General features: G+C 42.7%; 1 protein-coding gene across 1 annotated transcript in view; it reads left to right on the forward strand.

The window, feature by feature from the left end:
• LEXM (lymphocyte expansion molecule) overlaps positions 1-14795 on the forward strand; it is a 351176-nt gene extending 336381 nt beyond the window's left edge. Inside the window, exon 10 of the mRNA XM_044085500.1 lies at positions 14253-14795. Within this exon, the coding sequence (XP_043941435.1) occupies positions 14253-14358 (106 nt within the window). The 3' untranslated portion in view covers positions 14359-14795. The remainder of the gene's footprint in view (positions 1-14252) is intronic.
• The last annotated feature ends 33 nt before the right edge of the window (positions 14796-14828 follow it).

Genomic DNA, 14828 nt, shown 5'->3' on the forward strand with positions numbered 1-14828 from the left:
CCTGGGATACTGTCAGGTCCCATGGAAGCTGTGTTCTTTGCCTTGGATAGGGCCTTTAACACTTGATCTATGGAGATGTGAGGTGCGGGGCAAGTATCAGGGATGTCGAAAATTGAAGATGTGGGAAATACCAATCTGCTGTGAGCGACCATAGTCAAAAAACTGAATTGCAAACACCACATTCATGACATGGTTTAGAAACCCCCCAAAAATGCAGCTTCTATGAAAAGCCAAACCCTTTCTTAATAAACAGGCATACATTTCAACAACCCATTTTCACCTACTACATAATCTCACATGTGCCTCTTCAGTCTTCACTAACCTAAATGCAACTAATTTAGAAAAACAGAACAGTGGTGCAATAAAACTGCAAAATTTGTCTTAAACCTCCCCAAAAGAGCACACCATTGCTTTGTACTCCAGAATCTTAGTTTGCTAGAAGTGCCAAATCTATTAATTCCAGAAATGAAATAGACCTTAAAAACCTGTGCACTCTGCATGAGTGTCCAACTAACCAAAATATGCTTCTGTGATATTTCACCCAAACAGCACTAAGAACCCACTGTCAGAAATGTATCAAGGTACACAAATCAAAGAGTCACCATGGAGACTGTCTGATGTTTCAGAATGCCATACCATTTTTTTCTAGTTCACTTGTTGGCTTGATCAGCTCACAAGGCAGAACATTCTTTCGGGGGAGACCTAGGAGCATGTTAACTGTCACAGTATAGGTAAAGAGGCTGAAGGAAGTATGTTACATGGGGACAGAGCTCGTTATCAGCTAACAGCCTAAATCCCCTGTAATAAACTGTTAAACTTTCAGTCAGGCAAATCTCTTATCTAGGTTGAACTCATACCAGTAAATCAAATATACGTGTTCATGCTCAAAAGATAAAGGATAACAGCTTAAACTCAATGCCTGGCAAAATTTCAAGCCCCCATAAACCCTGAGAACAATGCTGCCTATGCAGAACTGTTCACAGAAATGATATACAAGCATGTTAATAGCTGCATAGCGGCAGCTGTACCCACCAGGAAGAAGTACAGAACTAACTCAAAAAACAAGCCATCCTGGTTTAATCACATAATTAATAGGCTGTATAACAGAAGGAAGAGAATCATCGCAAAAATAAGGAGGTACAGCACCCATCAAGAAAAAAGCGCTCTCACCAACTAAAACAATTCAGAGGACAAATAAAGTCTACCAAAGCAAAATTTGAAGTAAATTTGGCCTCCCAGGCCAAGGACAACCACAAGGCATTCTTTAGATATGTCTGCAGCCTCAAAGGAGATAACAGTTGTGTGCAGAGCTCATTGTTAATGGAGCTACCTGTACTGAGACAGACGATATAGCAAACCTACTGGCCAACAAATTCAGCTCAAACTTTACCCCTCTCTCCCCCTCAACCTTCCTTCAGAAAATACCATCAAATATAACTCCCCCTGCTATCTTTAGGGAACAGGTCCTCAATGCTCTATGTAAGGCCAAGAACATTGCATCACTGGGTCCAGACAATATCCCAGGATGCCTTCTAAACAGCATGAAACATAACCTATCAGGCCTTCTGGAATTGGTATTTAGCTGTAGCCTCCAAACAGGCTTTGTGCATTATGAATGGAGATCAGCAACGGTCATCCCTTTGCACAAAGGTGGGCCATCTACAGACTGTGGAAACTACAGACCCATAAGTCTCACTGGAAAAATGTATCAAGGAAATGATCAGTAATGATATGGTAAACCGCCAGACACTGGAACCAACCCAATTTGGTTTTGTCAAGGGCAGGTCATGCCTACTCAACCTGGTAGACTCCTTTGAGAAGCTCACCAAAGCAATAGGTGAGGGAAAAATGGTTCACACTGCCTACCTTGACCTGGCGAAGGCATTTGAAACAGTACCCCAGTCAGGAGTTGTTGATAGACTGAAGAGGTTAGGTACAAACCCTTATGTCACCCAGTGGATAGCCAACTGAGTCACAGACAGGACCCAGGAAGTTAGAATTGGGAAGTCCACCTCCACAAAAAGGCCATTCACAAGCAGAGTCTCTCAAGGATCAGTCCTGAGACCACTCCTTTTTGGCATTTACTTCTCTGAAGTCAAAGCCAAAGTCAAGGGACTCTGGTTGACTAAATTTGCAGATGATTGCAAATTAGGAGCTGTGATTGAATCCCACACCAACACATATGTTCTCCAGGAAGGGTTGACGCAGACATACCTTGGCCAGGTCAAGGTAGAGCCATGGACTAAATCTTTTAAGCCAAGAAATGCATAATAGCATTCTTCATGAAGTCATTCACCCATGTATCATATTGATAACACACCCCTTAGTGTTGAACCAGTAGTTAGAGACTTAGCGACACACATAGACAGTAATCTAGCCTTTGACCATCATGTGTCTGCAGTAGTGAGAGAATCATTCTATGCTGTGCAACTTGTAAACAAAGGTATGGCATCTAGGTCCAAGGAAGTAATTGTTCCACTGTATTTGCCATTCATCAGACCTATCATTGAGTAGAATGTCCCCTTTGGTATGTACCATATTAGGCATATCCAACAAATGGAATGTCCACAGATGTTCATCACTAAAAGAATACAGAGTGTAAGTAACATGTCCTATACAGACCACCTCAAGGCCCTATCCATGTATTCTGTCTCCTACAGGCTGTCGAGGGGAGAGGTATGCCTGGCATACAGGGCATTATTAGTCCCCACTCTAATGGACCTCCTGTATATCTGCAAAAAAAACAACACCAAACTTACCCATTCTAAAACCTTGCCTGTGATATAAATAGGACCTGCTGGAGAGACAGGTATGTATCTTAGAGACTACAAACAAACTTGGGAAATTCAAACTGAACTGATAGTTAAAAACAGACTGCTGGCTATTTTTTTCTCCATGAAAAGACTTTTAATTTAAGACTTGTAATAAAATAGGCTCTTTTTTTCTCCATGAAAAGACTTTTAATTTAAGACTTGTAATAAAATAATCAAACAAAATAAAGTGAGCGCTTTCGTCTTACTCTAGTAAGTAAGACTTCATCAAGTCTGATGAAGTCTTACTTACTAGAGTAAGACGAAAGCGCTCACTTCATTTTGTTTGATTATTTTATTACAAGTCTTAAATTAAAAGTATTTTTGTGGAGAAAAAAAGAGCCAGCAGTCTGATCCTAGAGACTACCCTGTCTCTGGAACAGGCACCCCATCCAAGAGAAGCAGAGTTCTCCTTAACCCAATTCAAGTGTAACTTGGACAATTGGGTGGGGAACATAAAAATTCATCCCTGATTTGGTACCTATGTCTCTCATGGACACAGGCAGCCTGTAAATAGTTCATCTCCCAGGCCCCTGCTTGTAAATGTTTTATCTCCCAAGCCCCTGCTTACACTTATCTGGGGTATCAGAACTTGTCAGAGATTTGGGAAGCATGGCTAAGCTTAAAAAGGCCCTTGTGCTTGTTACCTAGTAAATATTTATGAACCTATATAAAAACATTTTCTCTATACTTGACTACAACGCCACAGCATGCAAACCCTGCTGCCTTGCTATACTCTCCCCAAATATCCTCATCTAGTCTTCCATTGTACACCTCTTCAAAACCAGTCTATCTTTGTGTAGCACTCTCCTCCATTTTATTTATTTGATTTTATTTTACATTTTGTTGATCAGGTTAGTCCTATTAGGCCGGCAGCCTCTTTTCAGAGAAGAACTGGGATGATAATCATACTGACAGAAGAAATTTAACTAGAGCACAGTAAAACTTCAGTAAGTACTGTGGGATCCTCTACACCATCTCAGCTGCCCATTAAAGCAGATGGGACCTTGGTTAATATATCATCCAAAGGATAAAATACTCAGGAGTGCAACATTCCTCTTATGGTGTACTGCAGTATCAGTACTGGTAAATTAATGCAAGCACCTGGTATAGGAATAGAACCCACAATTTTCTTATTTTGCAACACCATATGTGTACATGCTACTTGTTGAGTCACTGATACTGAAAATCACTCATTAAATAGCTTTTATAAAACTTATATCGTGAAAATATGTAAATATGTTGCAGTGTCTCCTTCCCAGTATATATGTACGTACAATTCTGCATTTTACTTTGTCCCCTATCTTCATTACATTTCTCCAAAGAACATCATACTCTGCTCTAAGAATTCCTTGACTACACTATTTTTATATCCAATAGCCTTTTTTGCCAATAAAGTAAGTGTAGTAACAATACAGATATACATACCGGATCGGTCGAGGCCCAGTTTAACAACGACCGCCACCAGTACTGTTAGCCAACAGGGTGCTGATGAAATTGGGCTACTGTTGGTCGAAGGAGAAGAAGAGGGGGAAGGCATGCCCGAAAGCAGAAAGAGAGGAGGCAGGTTAGGAGTGTAGCAGTGAGGGTAGGAACTTTGAATGTTGGCAGTATGACTGGTATAGGGAGAGAGCTAGCTGATATGATGGAGAGAAGGAAGGTGTGCAAGAGACAAGATGGAAGGGGAGTAAGGCCAGGTGTATATGAGGTGGATTCAAATTGTTTTATCATGGTGTGAATGGGAGGAGAAATGGGGTAGGGGTTATCCTGAAGGAACAGTATGCCAAGAGTGTTTTGGAGGTGAAAAGAGTGTCGATTAGAGTGATGTTTATGAAACTGGAAATTGATGGTGTAATGATGAATGTTGTTAGTGCATACGCTCCACAAGTTGGTTGTGCGATGGAAGAGAAAGAAAAATTTTGGAGTGAGTTGGATGAAGTGGTGGTGAGTGTACCCAAGGGTGAGAGACTGGTGATTGGAGCGGACTTCAATGGGCATGTTGGTGAAGGGAATAGAGGGGATGAGGAAGTGATGGGCAGGTATGGTGAATGCAGAAGGTCAGATGGTAGTGGATTTTCCGAAAAGGTTGGACATGGCTGTGGTGAATATGTATTTTAAGAAGAGGGAGGAGCATAGGGTGACATACAAGAGTGGAGGAAGATGCACACAGGTGGATTATATCCTATGCAGGAGGGCCAGTCTGAATGAGACTGGAGACTGTAAAGTGGTGACAGGGGAAAGTGTAGTTAGGCAGCATAGAATGGTGGTCTGTAGGATGACGGTGATCAAGAAGAGAAGGACAAGTGTGAGAGCAGTGCCAAGGATCAAATGGTGGAAGTTGAAAAAGGGTGATTGCGAGGTGGAGTTCAGGAAAGAGTTAAAACAGGCACTGGGGGGGGGGCAGTGAAAAGTTACCGAATGGCTGGGTAACTACAGCAGAGATAGTAAGGGAGACAGCCAGAAAGGTGCTTGGTGTGACATCTGAAGAGAGGAAGGAGGACAAGGAGACCTGGTGTTGGAATGAGGAAGTACAGGAGAGTATACAGAGGAAAAGGCTGGCAAAGAAGTGGGATTGTCAGAGAGATGAAGAAAGTAGACAGGAGTAGAAGGAGATGAGGAGCATGGCAAAAAGAGAGGTGGTGAAAGCTAAGGATAAGGCATATGGAGTTGTATAAAAGGTTGGACTCCAAAGAGGGAGAAAAGGACCTGTTCTGATTGGCTAGACAGAGGGACCAAGCTGGGAAAGATGTGCAGCAGGTAAGGGTGATAAAGGATAGTGAGGGAAACGTACTCACAAGCGAGGAGAGCATGTTGAGCAGATGGAAAGAGTACTTTGAGGGGCTGATGAATGAAGAGAATGAGAGAGAGAGAGAAGGTTGGATGATGTTGGGATAGTGAATCAGGAAGTGAAACAGATTAGCAAGGAGGAAGTAAGGACAGCTATGAAGAGGATGAAGAATGGAAATGCTGTTGGTCCAGATGACATACCAGTGGAAACATGGAGGTGCTTAGGAGAAATGGTAGTTGAATCTTTAACCAGATTGTTTAATTAAATCTTGGAAAGTCAGAGGATGCCTGAGGAGTGGAGAAAATGTATTTTGGTACCTATTTTTTAAGAATAAGGGTGATGTGCAGGGCTGTAGTAACTACAGAGGGATAAAACTGATCAGTCACAGCTTGAAGTTATGGGAAAGAGTAGTGGAAGCTAGGTTAAGAAGGGAGGTGATGATTAGTGATCAGCAGTATGGTTTCATGCTGGGAAAGAGCACTACAGATGCGATGTTTGCTGTGAGAGTGTTGATGGAGAAATATAGAGAAGGTCAGAAGGAGTTGCATTGTGTCTTTGTGGACTTGGAGAAAGCATATGATAGGGTGCCTAGAGAGAAGTGTATTGTATGAGGAAGTCAGGAGTGTCAGAGAAGTATGTAAGTGTGGTACAGGATATGTATAAGGGTAGTGTGACAGTGGTGAAGTCTGCAGTGGGAGTGACAGATGCATTTAAGGTGAAAGTGGGATTACATCAAGGATCAGCTTGGAGCCCTTTCCTATTTGCAATGGTGGTGGACAGGTTGACAGACGAGTTCAGACAGGCAGCCCCATGGACTATGACGTTTGCAGATGACATTATGATCTGTAGTGAGAGTAGGGACCATGTTGAGGAGACCCTGGAGAGGTGGAGATATGCTCTAGAGTACAATGCCCCTTTTGGAATGTACCTCACAAGACATCTGCAGCAGCTGGAAAGGCCACAGAAGTACCTCACAAAGAGGATTACTGGACTCAAACAAATGCCCTACACTGACCGCCTCAAAAAACTCCAGCTTTACTCTGTAGCATATCGCCTACTCAGAGGTGATCTCTGCCTAACATATAAAGCTATGTCAAACCCAGAGCTGTTGGACATGCTACACCTAAAGAAATCCCAATCTCTCAGAGCTACACGCTCTAGGGACCTAAACATTGTCACCACAATAAACAGGACATGCTGGAGGGATAGATTCCTATCCCAGAGATTTCCCATACTCTGGAACAGGCTACCCATCTATGTCAAGCAAAGTTCTTCATTAGCACTCTTCAAGAAAAATCTTGATGAGTGGATGGGAAATAGGAAATACACCCCGGGGATCACTTCTGTGTGTCTGCTTGTCAGTGACACAGGAAAATAACTTGCTTGGGTGGCGTAAGCCAGGGAACCTTGTTGGCTAGGCTTGCGTAGGCCCTTGGGCTGATAGCCTAGTACCTACCTATGAACCTAGTGAGGAGAGGAATGAAGGTCAGCAGGACTAAGACAGAATATATGTGTGTGAATGAGAGGGAGGACAGAGGAATGGTGAGTTTGCAGGGAGTAGAGTTGACGAAGGTGGATGAGTTTAAGTACTTGGGATCAACAGTTCAGAGTAATGGTGAGTGTGGAAGAGAGATGAAGAAGAGAGTACAGGCAGGGTGGAATGGGTGGAGAAAAGTGTCAGGAGTGATTTGTGACAGAGAGGTACCAGTAAGAGTGAAAGGGAAGGTCTACAAGAGGGTAGTGAGACCAGCTATGTTGTATGGGTTGGAGACGTTGGCATTGACAAAAAGGCAGGAGTCAGAACTGGAAGTGGCAGAGCTAAAGATGTAAAGATTTGCACTGGGTGTGACAATGATGGACAGGATTAGGAGTCAGTATATTAGAGGGTCAGCTCAGGTTGGACGGTTTGGAGACAAAGTCAGAGAGGCGAGATTGCGTTGGTTTGTACATGTGCTGAGGAGAGATGCTGGGTATATGAGGAAAAGGATGCTAAGGGTGGAGCTGCCAGGTAAGAGGAAAAGAGGAAGGCCTAAGATAAGGTTTATGGATGTAGTGAGAGAGGACATGCAGGTGGTTGGTGTGACAGAGCAAGATGCAGAGGACAGGAAGAAATGGAAACAAGTGATCCACTGTGGCAACTGGGAACAGCTGAAAGAGAAGAAGACTAACCATCAAATGTTAAGTTGTCTATCTCGCCTTCATTCTTGCTGGATGGGTTAAGCTCGAGAGTTGGTTCCACCATATCCCACAATGCTAGGCGAGTTTCCTCAGATCTGTTGGTTTTCTACGGTTCCTGGTAAGTTTAGCTTTTCTATAAAGTTACTCTTGTTTCCCCTTTTTTAGTTTAATTATTCCTAAATTAGTGTAGTTCTTTAAACTCTATCCCGAACCTATTTCTTCCCGTTTCTTGTCAAAAGAACTTTTAGTTCTTCCCTTGGGCCTTAGGCCTTCCCTTCCCTAGGGAGTGTTTGTGTAGTACTACTGCTTATTGTACTTATTTTTAGTATATTTTACTATAATTGTGTTTTGACAGGGTATAACTGGTGTGTTTGAGTGTGTGTTTGTGTTCACCAGTTAGGCTATGTCTAAAGGCTGTCAGAAAATGTCTCAAAAACAAGCTCATTTTGAGAGGCTTGTTGAAGCCTGAGGATTCCCTGTCTGTCTCAACATGTTCAACCTTTGCCTTATCGCTCTGGCTGGAGCCGATAAGACTCAGTGGTTGTCCGATCATGACCTTCAGAGGGTGGTGAGTCGACTACTCAAGTCTGAGGCACTGGCCCAGATGCTCGGGCGGGGACCTCTGGCTCTGCCTGACAGAGCCTGGCTCTACTCCACAGTCGGCCCGCCAGCCCCTCACTCTATGCTGCCTCAGGGTAGTCGACTCACTCCCTCATCCCGGACTGCAGAGAGCCAACTCCTCAGGAGCCCCTGTGGGATTTCATCCTCTTCGAGGCCTCCTGATTTGGCAGAAGAGCCCCTCGGAAGAGGACTCACCTGAGTCTATCACAGATCTGGATGATTCTGAGGTTTCTGAAGATGTCTCTTTTGCAGACATTCTGGAGATCCTTAAACAGAGGGAAATTGGCCAGCCCTCAACCCGTGTATCTTGAGGCGTTTGGCTCTCGTCCTTCCACCTCCTGGGTGTCCCCTCATGCAGGTGGTTGCTAAAAGGCATGGACGGCTCCTGATTCAGTGGACCCCACTCCCAGGAGACCCTCCAAATTCATCACAGCTCCAGCAGACAAGGAATTTTTATCAAAAGGAGTCTCTGTGGATGCTATGGTGGTAGCTGCCGCCACAAAGAAGGAACTGGCTGATCCTTCAGTGCCTGTCCATCCACCTAACAAGGAATCTAGGTCCATGGATAGGTGCAGGAAGCGGATGTTCTCCTCAGCGACATTTACTATCTTCAAAGGGACTTGATCAAAAATGAACACGCAGCTGGCTATCCTTAATTCTATTTCCAACTCCTCCATGCGCCCTCTCTCGGGCCGGGCGATGCGAGCAGAGCCTGGATGTGGCTATGCAATTTTGCGGAACCTTTCAAGCCTTTGATGGATCATCTCTTTTGGTCCACAAGTGAAAGAAACCCTGACTAGGTGCGAGACTGATGGCAAGACCCTTTCTGCTTCTAGGCCTTACCCCAAAGGCCAGAAAACAATCCCAAGGGACTTCCAGAGGCAGAGGGGGAACAACAATCCTAGAGGCAGAGGGTCCCCAGAGACAGGGCAAATCGAAACGCCTCTCCGATAAGCCCTTTCAGCATCCCTGACTGCCCATCTTAAGCCTGGCTATCCTTGACACAAGACAAATGGGTACAGTCCATCATTTCCAAATCAGTCAAAAAATCCCTTCCAGATGTGGATATAGCAGCTTTGGAAATTTCAAAACTGCTTGCAAAAGAGCTATTCAGCCAGTGCCAGCAGACCAACTAGGATCCGGAATCTACTCAAGGTTCTTTTTAGTTCCAAAGAAAACAGGGACTGGAGACCAATTTTGGATCTCAGTATCTTGAACAGATCGGTCAAGAAAACAAGATTTGGGATGTGCAATCCATTCTTCCCTATTGGGAAAAGGAAACTGGATGTGCTCTATAGACCTTCATATCACATAAAATGAACAGACGCTCCAGAAGATTCCTCCGCTTCAGGCTGGGAACCAGTCATTTTCAATTCAGGGCCCTGCCCTTTGGTCTCACCACTGCCCCGGTGTTTACCAAATGCTGGGCAGTGGTAGCTTCTCACCTGAGGCGACAAGGATTCCAGGTGTTTCCATATTTGGACGACTGGCTCCTCACAGCTCCCACCAAGCATCTCCTTTTGATGGCCAGAGATTACACTTTTCTGTCAAGAACTGGGTATCTCAATAAGTCTGTTTTGTCGCCTTGTCGTTACTATGTACCTACATAAATTTAGATACTGTAAACATGTCTGCAACACTAACGAACCAAAGGATATCAGACATTCAAAAATTGGTGTCTCTTCTTCTCAACAACAACAGAGCCAAGGCCAGGTTAGTTCTAAAGGTGTTGGGAATCATGGCAGCAACATACCTCTCCTCCCATTGGCCAGATACCACATGCGGATCCTTCAGTGGATGCTTTTTCTCAATGGTCATACCAGGAACTTCCAATGTCTCACACCATTATGATCAAAGCATCTCATGTGGTGGATGTCTTCCCCAGCTCCTGTTGGGAGACCATTTGTCCCACCTCCTCCGGTTGCTACTCTGACAACGGATGCCTCCCTGATCGGGTGGGGGCATTATCACAGACAGACAATATGTCTGTAGTGTGGTACATCAACAAACAAGGCGGAACCAGATCATACCCCTGTGTCGAGAAGCACTCAGACTGTGGCAATGGGCATTTCTTCTCAGCCATCCCGGGAAGTCCAATCACATTGCGGACAAGTTGAGCAGAGCTATTCTCATGCCTCACGAGTGGTCTCTGAAAGACTCTGTAGTGAGAGATATTTCTCAAGTGGGGTCAGCCTTGCTGCGATCTTTTGCTACTCCCCAAAACAGCAAGTGCAGAGAGTATCACTCTATTCCCTTTACCAGGCCAACCCAGCAGGGACGCGCTGGTCAAGTTTGGCCCGGGGACTTCTGTATGCATTTCCTCCTTTCCCACTGATCTCTCAAGTAATACAGAAAGCTATCGCTCAGAAGGCCTCATTGATCCTCATTGCTCCTTACTGGCCTCGACAAGTGTGGTTCCCCTTTCTACATCGATTTCTTTTGAATCTGGACCTAGTTCCAGATCTTTTGATCCATCAGTCGGGTCAGTTTCATCGCTCCCCCCTCTCTGAACCTCACTGCTTGGTTCCTCCACTTCCAACCAGGCTTCCTCAATTATCTCACTCTGTTAGAGATATATTGATAGCTTCCCATAAATCTTCCACTCGAAGATTTATTTGAGTCATATTGGGCACAAGGAAAGGACATAGATCCTTTCACAACTAGTCCTTGATTTTCTAGCTGAACTCTTCCATGCAGGTTCATCTCCATCTACTCTTAAGGTTCAATTGGCAGCTATTTCTAATTTCCATGTGGGTATTTCTGAATCTGCCCTAATGTCCCACAAACTCTGCAAAGCCTTTTGAAAGGAGTTTTTCTTCTCAGACCTCCTGTAAGAAATCCTCCTTCTCCTTGGGACCTAAATTTAGTTCTTGCTTCTTTGATTCTCTCCCTTCGAACCTGCAGCTTCATGTTCCTTAAAGTTATTATCATGGAAAACTCTCTTTCTGGTGGCTATCACATCAGCTAGAAGAATTTCAGAACTTCAAGCACTCAGTTGTCGTTCTCCTTACCTTGTGTTTCATAAGGACAGAGTTTCCTTAACTAACCCGTCCTTTTGCCTAAGGTGGTTTCAACATCAAATCTAAACCAATGCATTGACCTTCCTGTCTTTTCCGGAGTATTCAAATAGGTCTGAACAAAAATTACACTACCTGGATGTTCATAAACTATTCAGAAAATCTGATCAGCTGTTTGTCTGGACTTCCAGTTTCAAAGGTATCTTTATCCAGATGGCTAACATCTCTGATTACCCTTGTTTATGAGATTAGACACCAAAAACCTAATAAAAATAAAAGCCCATTCCACCAGAGCTTTGGCTACTTCTCTAGCCTTCCAAGACAGACTGCCTATTGACACCATTTGTGCAGCGGCTACTTTGCTACTCCTCACACTTTTATTTCCCATTATAAGTTGGATTTAGCTTCTAGACATAGAGCTAATTTTGGTTCCACTGTTCTCAGGAGTCTGTTCCGTTAGGCCACCGGGACAAGGTGCTAGGGGCGCGTCCCATCCAGCAAGAATGAAGGCGAGATAGACAACTACCATAACGTTCCATGTTAGTTGTCTTCTTCGCTTTCTTCTTCCCGTCCACCCTCTTCCCTGGCCTAGACAGACCTAGAGGAGTTGTGATCGTGACCTCTCTTTCTACCACCTCTTTCTTAAGACATATGCCTTTGGGCATATTTTCTGGGTCAGGATGTAGGTCACCCTTCTTTCTTCCTGTTGTTAGAGGTGGACTCTGTGTTACAGTTATTCTGTTACTATTATAAGCTGGGGTTAGCTTACAAACGAGATCTGTAACTCGCTCTCCTAGCATTGTGGGATATGGTGGAACCCATCCAGCAAGAAGAAGGCGAGAAGAAGACAACTAACATGGAACGTTATGGTAAGAACATAACTTCTATTTTTTTAATCTAAAGCCTTTATACATTGTGGATTTATTTCCTATGCCAGCTAGGAAATATATTACAACAGCAATGTAAATGCATTTCTTTTTAATATCGTATCAAATCTGACTTGTATCTACCTATCATATATCAGATGAATGGTAATTGCTTTCTACTGACTGCATTTACTGCTACAGCAATCCTTCCATAAGAAGATAATGCGGTGGTAAGAATGTTTAACATAATGGCAGATTTTTAAGAACTAGTCAGCATAAAACAAAAACTAACATCCATTCTTCCTCTGAATGATTGCAGAGTTATTTTAACCATCAGTTACGTATTTCCCTACTATAGAACTGTGTAGTTATTTAATTAATAGCTTACAATAATCAAAGTTCTCTATAAAGGCTAAAAGGGCAGAAGAAGTCTGATGACAGAGCCATACTTAGTGTGTTGTTGGATGTGGCAGGCTATTAGGGGACATAATCAGCAGGTGTTGAAAGTGCTTTTGTGGTCAAGGCTTAGTGTGTGTGTGTGTGTGTGTGTGTGTGTGTGTGTGTGTGTGTGGGTGTGTGTGTGTCAATAACTGTAACAAGCAGCTTGCTATAGTTACAGGAGGTTAGAAGAGCTTTTTCTGAGCAGAAGGAGTGCCAGATTGCTAGTTGATCCACCTGTGTTTTTGCTGGCAGTGCTGGCTTTATATGAGTACTTCATGCATCAACAAAGGTTTTGCATAATGGTAGAACAGGATCAGCTAAGGTCTTTATAGGGAATACATTTCCAGTATTGCCGAGAAAAAAAAACTCTGACTGGAATGAATACACAGGCACATGGGATATAAAATAAGTATTCTGATTTATTGTTACAGTGATCACTGCTTGAAGATCTACAGCTGTGGCAAGTCTTCTTACACACAGTGGTACCTTCATCAATTCTACAAATATATTTGATATTGAATATTAAGGTGATAACGTGTTGCTACAAAACCTGTTTCTGGATTTTAAGTAATCATGGGGTATTTAGATGATAATGGGGGAGATTTTAGCTAGGATACAGTTCAATAAATGGATAAAAAAAGAATATAAGCAAAAATTCATAGAAGACATTAGGAAAGGTTAGGGACAGTTCTGTGAACTTCAAGTGCATGAAAAGCAGCTCATAGTTGAAGTATGCTTTTACCTATTAAGGTTGCTGTATCTGGTGTTTTCACTTTCCCTCAGATACAGTAAGCTTACATTTAAATATATTACCTTGACAGTACAGAGGACCTGCCCATCCCTTCCATAGAAAATATACATTTTCAGATCTATCCATCCTTCCATCCATCCATTTATCCATCCATCACTCCTTTTTTCCCATTTTTAAAATTGCAATCAAAATGTCACATCAACAGTGACAATTATCTAGAGCCACCTAGAGCCACCTTTCATACCACCCGGTGGTCCTTAGACATCAACATGTATTTACACTGAGTTAGGACTACAGTATGTGACCTTTTACTAAGATATTCTTTCCTTCCATCTCCCTGCATTCATATTTGACTTTTGAGTAGTATGAACCCAGAAGAACACTACTATGGTCACATCCAGTAAGTACAGCCCTTAGAGCAGGTAGATTTGAATGTAGTTGTCGGCAAGTTGTCTTACGAGGTGAACCACTGCCAAAAGCTTAGAGAGACCTGCAAACAATGTATGTGCACCAGGTTTTAATACAAAAGAAATCTAAATGAAATCTAAACGAGATAAATCAGCCCAAGTCGGAGTGGAACTTCCTGCACAGCATATTACTTCAGATGTCTTTTTAATACAAAAGTAATTTGACTAGCTTATACTAATTAACTAGCATTATTTGGAGAAAGAAACAGGGTACAAGATTTGTACCTTTTTGCAGAAATGTCTATATTAAATAACTGATGAAAATTTCATGCTACTCACTGATTAAATCTGATGCTTTTTCTGATTTTTTAAGAGAGAGAATCCAATGCCTCAGCCTTCCTGTGGAAGAGAGAAGTTTCTCAATTTCACTTGGAACACCACCAGCAGATAGGCCAGCTCGAGTCATTGCCACAGCATAGAGAAGCACCAGTCGATACTTAATTCACTTTCCAGTAAGGAGACTGTGAAAAAAAGAATCACTGAATGGAAGTACAATATGTCTTGCAAAGCAGCCTGCTGTATTATTGTTGAATATTTACTCAAAGAAAATTTGCTTTACACAACATTGTTGACTTCTCTTTACTGCATATTTCAGCTTTTTCCCATGTTTCCACAGAATTACAACTTTTACACAAGACTGTTGTCTAGCACTGCCTCATAGGCCTTGTTTATAATACAGAATTCTCAGTAGTTAGATGCTTTTAAAAATAATTTTATTACTTAAGTGTCTTCAGTCTTGTTATAGAAAGTGAAATTGTGACTGGATATATCATGGAAAATGTGAGAAACAACTCATGGTATGTATCACTGCAAAATGTATTCTTAACAAATAAAATATAAAAAAAAGGAAAATATAGTAACCTTGACTAAACATTTTTTTCAGTATACA

The sequence above is a fragment of the Protopterus annectens genome, chromosome 10.part0 (assembly GCF_019279795.1).
Source record: "Protopterus annectens isolate FY-2018-M chromosome 10.part0, PAN1.0, whole genome shotgun sequence".
Taxonomy (NCBI): domain Eukaryota; kingdom Metazoa; phylum Chordata; order Ceratodontiformes; family Protopteridae; genus Protopterus; species Protopterus annectens.